At 44.5% G+C, this 17,163-nt stretch overlaps 1 protein-coding gene across 1 annotated transcript; it reads right to left on the bottom strand.

Moving 5' to 3' along the window:
* Nucleotides 1-6,834: 6,834 nt before the first annotated feature.
* LOC123112613 (NAC domain-containing protein 41) lies at nt 6,835-7,997 on the bottom strand. The gene is made up of 2 exons (XM_044533646.1): nt 7,662-7,997; nt 6,835-7,559 (listed from the first exon to the last, which is right to left on the bottom strand). Exons 1-2 carry the CDS (start codon nt 7,849-7,851, stop codon nt 7,081-7,083), a joined length of 669 nt encoding a protein of 222 aa, XP_044389581.1. The 5' UTR covers nt 7,852-7,997; the 3' UTR covers nt 6,835-7,080.
* Nucleotides 7,998-17,163: the final 9,166 nt, after the last annotated feature.

The following is a 17,163-nucleotide window of genomic DNA, read 5'->3' as shown; positions in this document are numbered from 1 at the left end:
CAGTTCACTGCTGAAGAGGCAGACGTTGAAGAAATTGATGCTGAAGATGAGGATGTGGACATCAGGCCTACGACTCCAGTATTGAATGATGATTATTGTGAAAGACATCATCTCAATTCTCCTCTGACCACTCCTCTCCAGCAATTTCCCCAGTCCCCAGTCCAAACTGAAGAAATTCATATGGGCTCTGAAGAACGTCAAGCTTCACTTCTCTCTATTCAAGAAGAAGTTCCAGCCACTAGTGCTGATGAAATGGAGACCAAGACTGTAGAAGAAACTGCTCCTGAAATTTCTCAGCATGTGGCTCCCGAGGCTGTGCGACAAGAGGCTGTGAAGACTTCCACTACAAATCTTCATCCCAAGGCACAAAATCCTCACACCAAGAAGCAGAAGTTCAAGGCTGATGACTTCTTTGCTGAGCATCATTTCTTCTCTGACTTCAATCCATACGAATCTGCTTGACTTTGCCGCAAGCATTTTTGGACTGCCACACAAATGAAATTATATTCCTCATTTCTGTTTGATAAGGACAAAGTGTTTGACAATGAGCAACTTCCTCATGTGGATATGGAGTATCTACCTTGCTTCACTCCAACCCTCAGTGTTCTTCATGACGATGGTCTGCTCAACTTCTACACCGACATCTGCGATTGGAATGACAAACTGATTCTTCAATTCTATGCTACTTTGCACCTCACCGGAAATGTTGAAGATGTGAATTCATGGGTACTAGACTGGTTGACTAAAAATACTCACTACAAAGCTCCAGCCTCTGAATTGCTTCATGCCGTCCCAGTTAGTCCTCCCACTGAAGGCGCTCTGAAATTGTATGAGGAACCTGAATTGTCAAATCATCTGATGCAAGTAATGATGAAGCCTTTGAAGGCTGGCCAAGCTCCAAGCCCACATTACTCGTCAAGGATTTGCTCTATGTGCCAAGAACCGTTTATTGCATTTTGGCCAGAACCCTTAGTCCAATCAAGGGCCACAACCCTGAAGAAGAAGAAGTTGTTGGCATCATGAAGAATCTGCTCTTTAACATCATGCATGGTAGTCCTATAAACTACCACGATTTCTTCATGAGGACTTTGGCCAATGCTGCTTTCTCACCTTCTGAGTTGAAGCCTTACGTTTCGTGGTTCATCAGATCAAGGTCTTCAATTCATTACAAGGCTAACTTTTAGAATCATCTCAGCTACTTGCCCCCAATAGAAGTCCTCAAACGGACTATTTCCTCAGCTGATGAGAAGGGCAAGGTTGCTATCATTGATGAAGGCACTCGTCCTCTGGATGGTCAATTTCGCAAGGCTGCATCCTACTCGACCAATGATGACTCTGCCACTCATGACACTGCTGCAAATGCTTCAAAGCAAAATCCTCAAGCCACTGCTCCACGTATAATGAATGATCGTGAGCTGCTCCTCAGTCTTCATTAGAAAGTGGATAGAAATCACAGTGGGTTAAGCGTCAGTTTGATGCAATTCTTCAGAACACGACCGTTACTCAAAACACTGTGAAGAAGAATCACCATTATCTGCATCAAGTCTTCGATCGCACCTGGGCTATTCTTATGCATCTATACACTGATGATGAACTCAAGGAAATGGACTTCCAACAGGACTTTGGCTGGTCTCAGCCACCATCGAAGAAATTCAAGAAGGTCAAAGTTCCTCAGCTGGTTGTCAGTTCATATTCTTCATCGCGCGAGACAGACAAAACTGAAGTTTTGGACGACACTACGACCCCAACAACACTGGCACTCGTCCATCGACATCATGATGATATTCTTCAGGGGCGTTAGTTCTCATTTTTTGTCCCTTGTGGTTATTTGATGACAAAGAGGGAGAAATTTGAGTTAGTTTTCAAGCGGGTCTATTATATGGGCGTTTTTTTGTTAAGTTACAACTCTTGTTCTTCTGAAGGGGTTGATTGCCGAGTTGTAAACTTAAGTCCTATGGTGGTCTGATACTTTTGACTACTTTCTGCATGTTTATTTCCTCAAGTACTTAAGGCACACATACTGAATTTCGTCAGACACCATATTTCATCATGCATTTCAAATTCTTCATATTATATGTCAAATGCGTGTATGAATTACAAGATATAGGAGGAGATCTCCATGATATTACTCTACAATGTGCATTTGCTATCCAAAGCAAATTCCTCAGCTATGCACATCTTCAGGGGGAGTTCTTCTATATCTTGCAATCAAATTCCTCAATATTTGCATTTACACTTCATATGTTTATTCCCGTTGAAACCTTAACCTAATTGTCATCAATCACCACAAGGGGGGGAGATTGTAAGTGCATCTAGTGCCCCTTAGTGATTTTGGTGTATTGAAGACTTATAGGTTAAGGGACTAACATGTTTGTGAGTGTACACATGCTCTATAAGTCAATGAGTTTGACATTTATGATGAAAGTCGACCCCTAAAAACATATGTCTTCAGCTGAAGACTTTGGTTCTCCTGAAGATTTTGAAAGTGAAGAAATTGGTGTGTCCTTAAAGACTTGGATATTCATGCGAGGATTATGAAGCGTGAAGACTTATGTTTTCGTAGTTTCTTTTTCGCTTTCTTGAGTCATAGGAAACACCGTACTGTTAAAGGGGGTCGAGGTAATACTAAGGAAACTGATTTCTTAGTGATGCTCATCTCAAAATCCTACACCTACCCAATCCTTTCGAGTGAAGCCATTGGAAATCTCTTATCAGTTCAATCAATTTCTTCGTGACAGAGATGAAGATCTTTTGGTCTCTGAGGAATTTTTTTTGACTGAGTTAGGAATTCGTCAGTGCAGATTGCCTACACAGTGAGGAACATGATAGCCCCGAGGATTTTGAACCTCAAATATCCGACAAGGCATTTATGTCTTATCATGTCAGGCTGCTCCCTAGGCTATAAATAGCCGCCCCCTACAACCACTAGTTGGTTGGCTGCTCCGAGAGAAACTGACACTTGTCATTGAGAGCATCCTATCCTTCGAGGACTTTGAGCGAAAATCATCAAGTGAGAAAAAACCCAAAACCCAAACACCTACAACCCAAAGTGATTGAGCATCACTGAAGAGATTGTTCCTGTGTGGAACCGACGCTTGTTACCTTTGAGGACTGTGCATCCTCCAGACGGTTATGCGTCATGGTCTGAGCATCCAAGAGGAATTTTGCATCGCCGAGTGACCAAGTCTATGAATGTTTGGAAGTCACCTGAAGACTTACCATGAGTGATTGGGCGAGGTCTCTGTGACTTTAGCTCAAGGAGAACACGGTGAGGACTGTGTGTCATCGGGTTTAAATACCCAGCCGCTCCAACCAGACGTACAACTGTCACAGCAGTTGGAACTGGTCTACCAAATCATTGTCTTCACTAAGCCAACTGGTTCTATTTCCTTAACTCTTTCATTTCCTCATTCATGTGTTGATGAACCTGATCATTACTATTTGAAGACTTTGACTGAATACTTTCTCTATTTCCGCAATCCTAATTCTTCAGCCACTTAGTCTTCAGCCTGCTTACCCCATTTTCACGTTATCTGTACTCTGTGCTTGTCTTTCATTTCATCATGATGGCTATGCTTTTACTCTGTTATGCTTTTACCTGAGCACTTATTCCGCTGCTTGTGTGTCGTTATTTAGGAATTTCTTCACCTAGAAATTCCTAAGTGACGAATTTGTAAAAATCTCCTATTCACCCCCCTCTAGTCGATATAACGCACTTTCAACATGCAACCAAGCCATATAAGCAAATCGTGTATGCAAGTCATAAATTACATATTTTTGCGTTGCTATCTATGTGTGGATATCTTCTTCCTCTTAACAGCTTGGGGGGAGGGGGGAGGGGCAGGCATGACTGAGATGAGGATGTCAGATGGAGTCGAAGAAGGAGAGAAGCAAATAGTGTTGTTGTCATGCCATTTTCATCCCGTACGGATCTGGTTGGGTTGTATGCAGACAACCAAATGCGTCACTAGTTTTTTTTCTTACACAAGAGCTAAACGCGAGTCGCCTGAAAATCCGATTTGGTTTAGTCGATTTTTGCTAGAAGAAAGGAGGCGCCGAAGGAAAGGAAGAAACAGTCGCAGCATGCGCGGTGGAGGGGGGCGGGCTCGTGAAGAAGCTTCCCAATGATCTATCTTAGGGCGGAAGAACGGCGGTGGTGCAAGTTTGCCGGAGAAAAAACCGGCGAGGCTAGGGGCGGCGGCAAGACCGACTATGGGAGGAGGTTGAGGAAAGGGCATTTTGGCGAGGCGGGAGCGGGAGCGCCGCGGGCGGCAGCAGTAGGCTCGATCGGGGGGGGGGGGGTTAGAATCAGGGGTACAAGATGAACAAAAATCAGTTGGGAGGTAGAAGGTGTCTAAGCCGTTGGATCTACATCAAAAGGCTGAAAATGATTCGACTGACCCTAATTCGATTTTCAGTCGACTGGTATATAGCGAGTCTCTTTTTTATGTGTAGCGGCCCGAGCCGAATTTCGGAAGTACTCCTAAATTGTGTGCTCATTGTACTGGCAGAAAAAGGGGGACAACTCAAAGGGGGGGCACAAGACCAAACTCCATCGGCGCTGGTGCGTCGCCTGTCACCGACTAAGTTTTTTTACCGGAGCCGGGATGTACCGCTGCTTGATCCATCCTTCGTCGTTTTCATCAAGATCAGTGCAGGTTTTATACTTTATTTTCAGATATCAGACTACACATAGCAATACATGTACTAGTGTCAGATATTGTCAGCTTTTACAGAGGAGAAAGAGTTAAAGTAGAGACAATGGTGCATGCATGCATTCACTCACATGCATTTTATTTTCATCCTCATATTTTCAATGACTTATATCGTTTGAACCAAATGTCCATTATTGAAACTTTTTGTATATTTAAATTTATGGTGACAAGATCTACAGAACAAGATCAATTTTGGATATTTTTAAAATATATTTTATTTTATATGTTTCAATTATCTCTTAAATCACTTTCATAAAACATTAAATTGTTTCACTATTTCATAAAAGATTTTTCTAGTGTTTCGCTCATTTTCACAAACTGGAATATGAAACTCACACAAACATAGATATATTTGATATAGTAGTAAAATAGAAGTTTCATATATTCAATTTAGACGTGTTTGACTGCAACTTAGACGTGTTTGAAATACTCAATTTCACATGTTTTAAATAAACCTATTTCACTAATTTCTTATTTTTATATTTTAATTATCTTTATCGCTTTCATAAAACATAAGATTGATCCTCTATTTCATAAAAGTGTTTTTGACTGTTTCGCTGATAGAAGTTAAAAAATCATTTCACTCGTTTCAAAATAAATTTCACATATTTCAGAAAACACTTTACTCTCATTTGCAATACTAATTTCACGGCAAATCTAAGAAATATATTGAAATATATTCCACTCATAAAATATCAGTTTCAAACACTGAAAAATTAGTTTCACAACAAAAATTGGTTTTATTTCACTTTTATTCAAATAACTTATTTCACTTATTTCAGAAAACACACTGCACTCATTTACAAAATATAGATTTCACCCATTTCACTAGTTTCAGAAAACTGATTTCAATCATACAAAATATATATGAGAAACTAATTTCACTTCATATCATATCAAAAAATAATGAAAGATATTTCACTCAGCAGAAATATCAGTATCACACAATGAAAAAGTCGTTTCACACCAAAAAGATATATTTCACTTTTTTCAAATAACTCATTTCAGTCATTCAGAAAACACACTACAGTCGCTCAATTGAAATAATATATTTCACTTGTTTCAAAAAACTGATTACACTTATTACAAAAGATAAATTTCACTAGTTTCAGTAAAACACATCACAGTTACTCCATTGAAGAAACAATTTCACAAGCTAGAATATGAAACTCACAAAGAAAACTATATTCGGAAAAGTGTTTCAATCATTTCAATAACTGATTTCAATCATTTCGAAAATTGTAATTTGAAATGAGTGAAATTAATATTTTGATATGATTGAAATAGTAAAAGTTAAACTAGTTTAAATATATTCAAGATTGGTATCATTATAAAGATCTTATGTTCAAGAATTTGAATATATGAAAATTTTAAATAATAGTACAAAGTTGTAAAAAATATTGGTCATCTAAAAATATAACCAAAAATAAAATGCATGGATTTGTTTGAGAGAGAGGAGAGAGATGCTGCATGCATGCGTATAATCCACTGCAAAAAAGTACTGCCTCTCCCTGACATCTGACATTGATTTGACTATATACAAAAGGGCATATGTCTCAATACATGATTATACATATGGATGAGCCCTACTTAGGCACAGATCATAAAGCAAGTGAAGGGTGGATTCGGCTCCTGTACATCCCGTCTCCGGTAAAAAGGAGTTTGCGTGCCTGTCACCCTACACGCAGAGTTCAGAGCCGTGAGACAACTCGCCAACAGATCGCCTTCCGCCGAACTGTCGCGAGTGCTAGGACGCGATCCGCATCCGCAGCCTACCCCCTGCGTCCAGGGCAGAGATCTCGGAGCCGATTCACCCCGGCAAAGGGCCAAGCCAAGTTGTGCATGCCGGCCACTCTCGACCGGTCGCTCTGCCTCTTGGGACGTGCAGAGCTTGGCGTGCTGTCTGCGGCGAAGCGCGCGCACGGGTCTCTTTCTTCCCGTCGCCGTCGCTCGCCTTGATAAGCGACAGCGTTGCCCATTTGGCCTCCGTTACCAATTTTAGGTCATTTTTCAATTTCAAATTTTAGAATAGAGCCAAAGGGACCGGTGGTGCGCGCGGAAACGACAGCTGATCGAGTTGCAGCTGCGGCAGCGACTGATGTTATAAGTTCCTGCGGGCTTAATTAATCCTGGTTTCCCTTTCGTTGATGAGTGTCTTGGGGAGACTTGCAAGTTACAGCTGATGCGGATGCCGCAGCCGCTTTAATGGAGATTTCTTCTTCTCTTCAACCCAATTCTCATGGTTACCATGGCGCTGCGGCCGTACGTACAAGGACAGGTATACAAGGAAGGCTGGAATTTAAATGCCTGGCTAGGCCTCTCTTTGGGAGGCATGATCGCACTGCAGGTCTGCAGCAGCTGGAGCTTAGCGTGTCGGATGCTGCTGGCAATGGCTAGTGCTGCTGCTGACCTCTTCTTGGTCTGGGGCGTGACAAGTGTGGTCCGTGACGCAGCTCGACGTCGAAGACGGCGACGGTGATGGCTGCTCCTGCTGGTGATCGCCGGTCGTCTCGCCGCCCGCTGCCGACCTCCTTGCTCTGCTTTTCATAGACACCCGGCACACGACCCATTCGCTGCTCTGCGAGCCGCCATTGGCACGCTTGTTCTGGTCCGCCGCGCCGGCGAGGCGGTACTCGTGCATGACCCAGTCCGTGCGCGACTTGCCGCGGTGGAAGGCCAGCGCCGTCTTGACGCCGACGAGCAGCCGCTTGCCAACCGGCAGCTGCACGAACACCGGCTTCTCCTTCCCCGTGGCCTTCCAGTACCCTCCGGTCGCTCTCCTCCGCCGCCCGCCACGGCCTTGCCTCTGGCTGAAGAAGTAAGCCGATTCCCCCTCGCTCGCGCCTGCAGCAATCAACCGAAAACGGAACGAAATCAATTTGACAATTTCCATGTGAGCAGTCATTCATGCATGCGTGCGTGCAAGAAGCCAACAAGAAAACGCACCGGGGAGGTCCCAGGGGTCGGGCATGGCGGCGGCGTGGACGACGGGGATGACGGCGGCGGGCAGCGGGCGGTCCAGGGCCATGCGGCGGAGGTACTGCAGCAGCAGCTCCACGTCGGTGGGGTGGAACCGGAACCCCGGAGGCAGCTGCTGCGTCGGCGGCGCCTCCCCTGCTGCCCGCATCTTCTCCATTAGCGTAGTATAGTTGCAGGTTTAAGGTGCAAGTAGAAGGTCAGAAACTGATCGGCGATCACCGATCAGTCTGGAAAGGCAGTACAATTCTGCCGGTACAGTTTTGGTAGAGAGGTGAGGAGGTCGATGAGTGGAGTGGAGACGGAAAAGGCGGGGAATTTATAGGATCTGCATACGCGCGCTGTGGCGTGGAGCAGACTCCATCCTGCCGCCGTCTATTGCTTAAGCAGTATGATTCCTTGTTGGAATAGACAAGATCCCGTCTCCCTCACCACTAAAATTGTTCCCCCAACTCTTCCATTCGAGCACGAAAGCTCGTGAGGTGCGGAATGAATACATTTGTAGAAAAATTCAGGCGCCGCTTCAAGGCTGAAAGGGATGTGATAAGGCCATCGATCTCACGTACATTTGTCTATGTATTTGACACTGTCATGTCATGTATTAATCCTTGTTCAATACATGTGACGATGTCATGTATTCGTATAGAGTATAGACTTTAGTCTTGCTATACAAAAGTATATTAATCCTAAGTACGTAATGGCCGGGCGTATGTGATTGTGATCGTTATACAGAGCTAGCTGCGTGTTGGCAGCTACTGATACCGTATATGCTCTTGCTTGAGAGATGTTACTCCAGCAGAGCAGCCTTAATAATTTCATGAAGAAGGGTCCTGCTCCCTCCTATACGTGGGCCATGCACGTGCATTTTGACTGGACGTTGTTTCGTGGTGGGTGATGTCTTTTACGCTAATCAACAGGGCTGATCAATCATACATGTGCTCTGCATGTTAATTACTAGTACTAATATGTGATATACTCCGTACGATACAAGCTACCACATGTGAACTGGGAACGAATCATGCATGCATGCATGCATGCATGAGGCTGGGCCTTTTCCTTTGCTTCTACTTGTAGCTAATCATGCAGGCAGGCAGCCCACCATTATATTAGCAACCCTTAAAGTATTTCTTCTTTCTTTCTTTCTAAAACAAACGTTGCTTTAACCCTTGAGTTGCTTCCTGCCCCCTCCTTCCAGGCAGTCGGGCATCACAAGTTCCCGAAACCCAGGGGCTCTGGGGTCCACAGTAACCACACAATGATGATCGGCCGAGCCCGGCGGATAGATAGATATTTTTCAAGCGCCGGCGCAGTCAGAAAGCTTCAACCCGGATAGATCACGGGCATCAGCGCCTGACTTTGCGATTTCCCATCCTCCAATTGATCCCAGTAGCTTTCTTGCGCCTCTTGCGTTCCTTGAGAATTATCGACGTGTAGACTCGATTAACTGTCTAATTCAGCGCGATTACGACGCCGCTTCATGTTTCTTCACCCGAATCATCGGCAGCGGCGGTACAAAATCCGGACGACAGCGACAGGGGGCGGGTGGTGCCAAGGAGGCATATTGCGGAAGAGGCCGCGACCGGGGGCGTCAACGAACTGGCGCGCGCGAGCAAGCAAGATCGATGTGGAGGGGCAGTAACTTTCGTCTCCGGCCGAACCCGTCGCCGTTAAGGTTGACAGGTGCTAGGCCGGGCCGGGTTGGAATGAATCCAGCATGCATGGATGGAAATTGTGGACTTGCTTGCTCGCCCTGCCTCGGCGCCCCCAAGGGGTAACTTCCTCGGCGTTGCTACCTGCTCGGTGCGTGCCGTCATAGATGGATGGCTTCTGAAACATATACACATCCCAGTGGACAGTGGTGAACTGGTGTTCATCACTGCCACGCATCGATCTATTCAGGTTCAGGCCGGGCTATAGGCCTATAGCTAGCTCGCACCTGAGAAACAGGGACGGACGGACAGCCGGGCAGGGTTAGTTAGGCCTAATTAAGCCGGCCTGATAGACCAAGCAAGCAAGCAACGGGCACCTGCCTCTCCTAACTCCTCAAGCTCAAGCAAAGCACCACCACGTACGCAATGATGATGCAAACGCCGGCTGGCAGAAAACAACTGCCCCAAAGCACATGTTTATCGGCCTTGGTGGTACTGGTAGCGTCTGGATGCGGGCAAACGCCGGACCGGAAGTAGGAGCTCGGAAAGCCGCCGATCCTCGTCAGTTTGCTGTCTGTCGCCCGTCGCCGTCGTACGAGCCGGACCCCATGCTTCCGTGGGACACTGAGCGTGTTCCGCGGCCTGGCCTAGCTGGAGAGCATATCGGTTTGTGGCCTAGCCTCGCACAAAGTCCAATCGGGTTAGCTCACCTGACGTTCCTCCGTTCCTTAAACAAACGGCAAGAGGGGCAGCGAGGAAGAGTGCCGCGGAAATGGCTGCGGAGAACAAGCAAGCGATCGATCGATCAATCAACCAGGCGCGCGGAAAGCTGCCCACCAGAAGTAGGTAAAGGTGAATCAATCATAGATTCATAGGATTGCCGCGAGGATCGCTCGCTCGCTCGCGGCGGTTAGCTGGGACGTCCGGCGCGTCCCGCGCGCGCATGGATTTCCCCAAACGCAAGGCAGGATTGGCGTAGGAACCCGGGAACATTCGTGTGGCACGGCCGCGCGAGCAGTGTGCGTTTCACTTCACTGGCTCGATCCATCGCGGCTGATGGGGGACATGCCATCTAGAGAACCAGTTTAATTAATCACTCCACACTTGTCTAGACCAGTTAATTACTCAACACTTGTCTGCCGGACGGACGGATTTGTCAATGGCTTTGGAGTGCAGATGGCTCTGACTTGTGCGTGGCGACTGGCCGGCCGAGCCGCGCGGACGTACGTTGGCGCCGGGGCGAAGCAACATCACCGCCCACATTGTGTTATTCTAGTCTACTTGCTACCATCCTGCTACGCAGGTTTGATTAGTCGACGCTGCTCTTTGGCTGCCGATTGGCGTGAGGTGAGGGGCTCCATCCAAGTGTAGAGAACTCACCGGGGTTGGTTGATGCCTTGTGTCCCCGGATACGCAACTAGGAGGACCGGGCCGGGGAGCTGCATGCCCATGCTTCTTCTCTGCTTTTTCACCTTGCTTGCTTAGAGCATCTACAACCGGGCACCTCCAATCCCTTGGGGCAATACCAACACGGCCGGACAGTTCAGAATTATTTTGGCATCTAACGGCGTTCACCAAAATTGTCTGGACCAAACTGAACGTTTGAAATCCCACAAACCGAAACCAAACTCGCGGTTTGCGAGCGTCCAGACGTCCGCCACTTACACATCCGACAGCGCGGACCCACCCAAAACTCATCCAGGGCCCTCACATTTGGCCATTTTTGCCACTGTCTGCACCTTCCCACTGCCTTCCACCTCCCCCTGATCGTCGCCTCCTCCTCACCGCCTGCCCGTTCCTCCGTCCGCCACCTTGATGGAGCCAACGCTGGAGGAAGAGCCCACATAAGTGGTACTTTTGCTAAATCAAGGTGATCCTCGCTTGAGGTATTTAACCGCACTACCCATGCTACTGCCAAAACTGTAAAAGAATGATACTCACTATAACTAACTCGATCTTTTCCTCCACGCTAGATGATACTTCTCATAAATCAGTGGATGTTTTGTCTTGTTTTAAGGAAATGAGTAGGGCAAGGAAAGTAAAGTACTATTTTGGTTCGTATTATTTCAAGATACTCTATATACATTGGTTTTTGTTTTATCGGTTGCAATTATATAAAAAAAAATCACAGGAAACCAAGCGACGTTAGGGGCATAAAGCAAGAAGGTGAGACGAACCTACCAACTCCACTTTAATAATAGAGACTTCCTGACATGTGAACTAGTAAACTTGAATCTAGTCGATTTTGTTTCAGATATTGTGGCGATATTTTAGTAAGAAATCCGTTCTGCAGCTTTGGCTCCATGGATCTTTTTTTCAAAAAGGAAAATCATTTTCTGAAAGTTTTCAAAATTTGACCAAAAATCAACGTGTACATGTGAATGTATTCTTCATGCTATATTTTAATAAAATAAGAAAATATTTTATTTTCATAGATGTGAACATTTTTTCTGGCACACATGAACATTTTTTAGGAAAAAAGCTACATGAACATTTCATGATGAACATTTTTTCTTGCAATATATGAATACTTTCTAACTTACCTTCTTACAACATGATATATAAGTGTATTGAAAAGATATGAAAAGGAAAAGAAAGCATTCACAAAGTTTTTTAAACACAGGGAGGGGAGAAGAAGGTCCTCGGAGTTGCTGCATTTTTGTATGAAACGTGACACAACACAACAAAGAGAACACCGAAAGAAAAAAAAATCAACCATGTCATCCCTTCCTACAAGCAAGAGCCTGAAGATAAGAGATAATACACAATGTAATCATATTACGGCCAGTGACCTCACCGGAGCTACTTTTGCCACCAACTCCGGTAGAAACCCTACCATATCGAGAGAAAGAACGAGGGACTCACCATGGACGTTTGAGAGGGATCGTAAAAAAACTTGTTTCATCTCATGTTCCGATGGCCAAGGTTGATGTGTTGGAAGAAGATTGTCCAATGAACATCCAATGCACCTTCCAAGTCCCAAAGGACACAAGACTTGAATGGACAACAAAGTCATTCACCCCCCTAGAGAAAGAGGGGAGCGAAAGCTTGTTGCGCCGGATGCACCACTCCAACGACTTTATTGAGAGGTAAAGTCAAAAAGCTTCCCTCCTAGTTCGCCGACCAGCAGGGTCGCTGAAAGGAAGGAACAATCCGCTGCCAACCGATATCGCTCACAGACACGCCATGACACCAATCCAGTAAGACATGATGACATTCCCCATTGGGGGGGGGCAACTCTATACTACTCCTAAACCTAGCCCTAACATCCACAACGAAGGCCCCGCCACCTCTCTCACCCCTTGTTTGTTGGCGATGTCGTCAGAGGAAGAGGGGTTGGGAGGCTCTTCGGGCGACTCTCAAGATGCGAAGAAGAGGGAAAAGGGTGGGGACAAAATCCACTAACAAAGAGTGAGGAGCGCAGATCATGGCGGGGGCGACTCTAGCACGTAGGGATGAAGGTGGACGCGTCTGCATCTGCATTTATATTTTTTGTATTAGCACGCTTATTAAAGCAGCTAGGATTAGTTTTCCCAAGACATGCAAGGATTCGGCAAGGCTATTTCACGCAAGTTGCAAGGCGTAGCTCCGGCTCGCCTCTCATGTGACGCTACTGGGCTGGCCTAGTACGACAGCTGTAGTGTGAGTTCTTTCTTCTCTACATTTTTTTTGCAGTTTTATCACTATATGCGACAGTTTTCTTTGTTTTTTTCCATTTTTTTCAAAACATGGCTACATTTTTCATACACATTGTACATTTTTTTAATATACACCAGTAACATTTTGTATACATTTTTTAAGACTTTTAAAATGCATGATTACCATTTTTTAAATATATGATTTAATGTCTATTATTTCATTATCATTTTACATTAATGGTATACATATAAACATTTTTATGCACGTTTAAATTTTTTCAAATACATTTTTTTCAAAGACATGTTTATTTAAGATTTTTCAAGTACGTGTTAAACATTTTTCAAATACATGTTGAAACATTTTCTGAATGGTGTTGTTTTTCAAAACTATGTGAAAAATAGTTTTGTGTTGTAAAAATATTTTCATAAATATCACAAGCATATTTTTGAAACTCGTGAACATTTTTTCAAATCTAGTGACATATTTTAATGGTACTAATCTTTTTAATACACAATATTCGCTGACATTGTATAAACTTTTTCCAAAAATAAAACACATTTTCAAAATGCGTGAATATATCTACAAAATGTGATGTACATTTTTTGAATGGTACAAAACATGTTGTTATACTATGGGAACATTTTGTCACATTGTATAAACATTTTTTTTAAAGGTCACGTGCGTATTTTGCAAAACTGTAAACCTTTTATTTGAAATATCATGTATAATGTTTTTGAATGGTACAAAACATGTTATTTGAATTATGCTTTTTATATTTTTATGTTGTATGGGCATATTTTTATATGTCCCGAACATTTGTATCAAATGATATCAATTACTTTTTAAAGTTGATCAAACCTTTTTTACACTGCATGAATATTTTCTAAACGATCGATTAACATTTTTTAAGACTAAATATAAATATTTCTATTTCAAAAATATAAATAAACGGGTGCTAGGAGGCAGCCCTCCCTTCCGCGATGGGTGGGCTCATTAGGCGTAAGTGTTCTTTTTAGAGAAGTCCCCAAGCTTTATTACTCAAACTTTACAGTGTTTGGGATACAAATAGGATCGCGGGGTTGGTCTAACTAGACATAACGCCCTCGATCAAACAAACGAGGAAACTTAGCAAGCAAATGGGCTTCGGTATCCGATGCCTGACCCTTAGAAAGAAAATTACAATTAAATTCCAAAGCTCGAAATTTGATTTCAACAATAATTTGGCCATGCATCCCGCCGCAACCCTTTCGTATGTCGTTTGCAAATTGCTTCGAATCCGTGGCAATCACAATTTCATGGAGAAGAAGATCATCAGCCAATAAGAGAGTTTCCCTACAAGCAATAGCTTCAAGAATCGCCATACCTCGAATGCCATGAATCACTAGTGTAGAAGAACCCAAATAATTTTTCAGATGAATCCCAACAAATAGCTGTCGCTGAACCTCCAATGCCAGATCTTGCCGGGCCAGCATCGACATGAATTTTTGCGTATCCTGCCGCCACCGCCATGCATGCAGGTACATGCCTACATTGATCATAGGTTGTTGTTGTGGGTGGCTTTCCTGGTAACATCTCCTAACTCTGGTATAAAGTTTGAGACAAACATGTTCGTTGATAGTGGGCTCTAAAGCACTGCTTCGCATATGACCTTTCTTCTCGCCTACCATGTAGCCCATAGGGTCACTACTAGCCGCACGAAAGCTTCATGAGACAGTGACTCCATCATAGTAAATAGCCATTGTTTCACAGTTGGCTCGGTGGTTGCTATCCTATGGCTCGCGAACTCATCATCAACTAATGCCGAGATGCACATAGACATCGAACATTCTATTTAGGAGTGTCGCCACTATTCATACCACATAGCCCCACATGTACTCTTCGTTGGCATGCTACAATGACAGCTCACGTCTTCCGTTGGTAAAGAATGCTTGGCCAATCTTCATAAAAACATTCTAATCTTGCTGGGGACTTGTGTTTTCCGCAAAGATTTCCAAGATGCTTCCTCCTGTTCCAAATTAGGCGATCTAGCATTCCTTCCTAGCCAGACTTCTCTGCGCAATTTAGTTGCTATCATCATTTTCTACGCTGGTCGTACTAATAATGCACCATCCTTCTCAAAATTTCGCACCCAACGGTCGCTAATATTTCTTGTACACAGTAGTATACTTATTATGACTGAAGCATCGATCTATGAGAATAAATACCTCCTCAATCGATGCTCTAATTCATGTGGCAGACGTGCGATCAACCTACTCAAAAACAAAATGAGGCCGGTTTGGAGCAATCCATCCATAGGGTCTCATCATCTCAAGTCTAGGTAGCCAGTTGCGGTTCCAGATTTCTCTCTTCAGGTGCAAGTGTTGTGCACGAGACACAATTTATCTGTACCTAATAATAAAAGAAATATGTATACTTAATCCGTTTTGCTGTTTTATAGAAAATCCTTTAATGTTTCTGACATTAAACCCGTAGTACATATCAAATGTTTTTTAAAATACTCATATCTTCTAAGCCGTAATTCTAAATTTAACATGTTATATATGAAATTTGATAAAAAAATATGTAGAATCTGAATATTATATTATTTTATCTGTTAACAATGTAAAAAAATACTATCTATGCTGCAACGTTAATCAACAATGTATTATCCGGTACTGATTGAGATTGGGGATGGACATCTCAGCAAAATGAGGATTGGACATGAAATTGAAGATAAATTTTCTAGAGACACCCAATAAATAAGGACATGCATGAAAAGAAATAAAAGAAGGACCCAATAAAGATCGGATGTCCTGTTAGAATAAATCCGAGGCCACCGTTGATCATTCGAGGACCAAGCAATCACACGAGCACGACACCGAGATTTGTTAACGAGATTCACCGATATGGCTACATCCCTGGGGCCTGACTATGGGCGCTCCTCCCCATGACACCGCTACAATACCGCACCCGGTCACTCTAGACACCGGCACATGTCGCCGGCTTTCCCTGCGTTCCGGTGCTATTATGTTGGCATAGGTTACATCGTGTGTCTACCCCCGCTATATATGAGAGGTCTAGGATACAAATGTCCTACTAGGACACGACTCCACATCCTACTTAAACACGATACAACTACAAGTCCAACTGTAACCTACCTTGTACACAATATTTGACACAACTCCAACAAACTCCACCTTAGCGAATATACTCCACCACCTTGGATTCGTCCATGCATCAAACTTCCATGTACATTGGACTTGAGTATATCCCATGAGTACTGGTGCTACTCCAAAGACTCCATATGACTCCACCTGCATCTTGTAGTCCCTTCTTTTCTTGACCACAGTCAACACTGATCACTGACCTGCGTGAAAGTGAACAACTCACATATTGGGTGTCACACATAAGAGTTACCCGAACTCAACATCACCGCTCCTTTCTTAACCGCATTTCTGAAACTTGAAGGAATTTCACCATTGCTTGTAGTCATCCCGAATCAAATTCGCAGTTGTCTCACCACATGTATGACCACCAGAGCCCTGGTCCGTCTCCATGTCCCGTGCGCACCGCACGCCTCGCCGCTATTACTGCGTCGAGCCTCCGCTGTCCCGGTCGAGTCTCAAGGGTCGCGAAACCACACCACTGCAGAGTACCAGCGATCATCACCGACCGATGACGAGTTTCACGCTTCCATCAGACCATTGGGCTCCAGTCCGAATTACGTGTCCCTCGCTTTTTCCGCTGAATAGGCTTCGATTCCCTGGATCCTTACACCGTAGCCCCTCAATCCAGCTCCACCTTCAACATGACTCCATGGTAGATGATCAGTCCACCCTTGCGCCCCGTCGACTTCAAGCTCTATACTGTGCACCGTCTTGAATCAACCCTGCGCCATAGTCTTGTCGAAGTCACACAAGCACTCGGGCCTGTGCCACGTGTTTCCACGCCCAGAAGTCGGTCACCATCAGCATCACGCTCCTATGTCGTCATCGTTGATCCCACCATCGTCTTCTGTACCAACCGACTTGCGTCGATCCGTCAGACTGCCTAGTCCGACCCAGCCGAACTTCCCAGACTGCAGCCATCTGCAACTCCTCATAGTACGCATCCTCCGCCTGGCTTGACATCCCGCAACGCCTTCAAACATTCACTATTGTGCTACCAATTTTTTCATCCTTGTCTGCCATAACCCAAGGTTTCAG

The sequence above is a fragment of the Triticum aestivum genome, chromosome 5B, assembly GCF_018294505.1.
Source record: "Triticum aestivum cultivar Chinese Spring chromosome 5B, IWGSC CS RefSeq v2.1, whole genome shotgun sequence".
In the NCBI taxonomy this organism is placed as follows: Eukaryota; Viridiplantae; Streptophyta; class Magnoliopsida; order Poales; family Poaceae; genus Triticum; species Triticum aestivum.
Note: the sequence above shows the minus strand (reverse complement) of the source record. Positions and strands in the feature narration are given on the sequence as shown.

Bases quoted from the DNA above. Each gene is read 5' to 3' on its own strand.
- LOC123112613 (XM_044533646.1), bottom strand. From the start codon at position 7,851: ATGGAGAAGATGCGGGCAGCAGGGGAGGCGCCGCCGACGCAGCAGCTG. The intron at 7,560-7,661 runs GTGCGTTTTCTT...TGATTGCTGCAG, and splicing joins CGACCCCTGGGACCTCCCCG to GCGCGAGCGAGGGGGAATCG.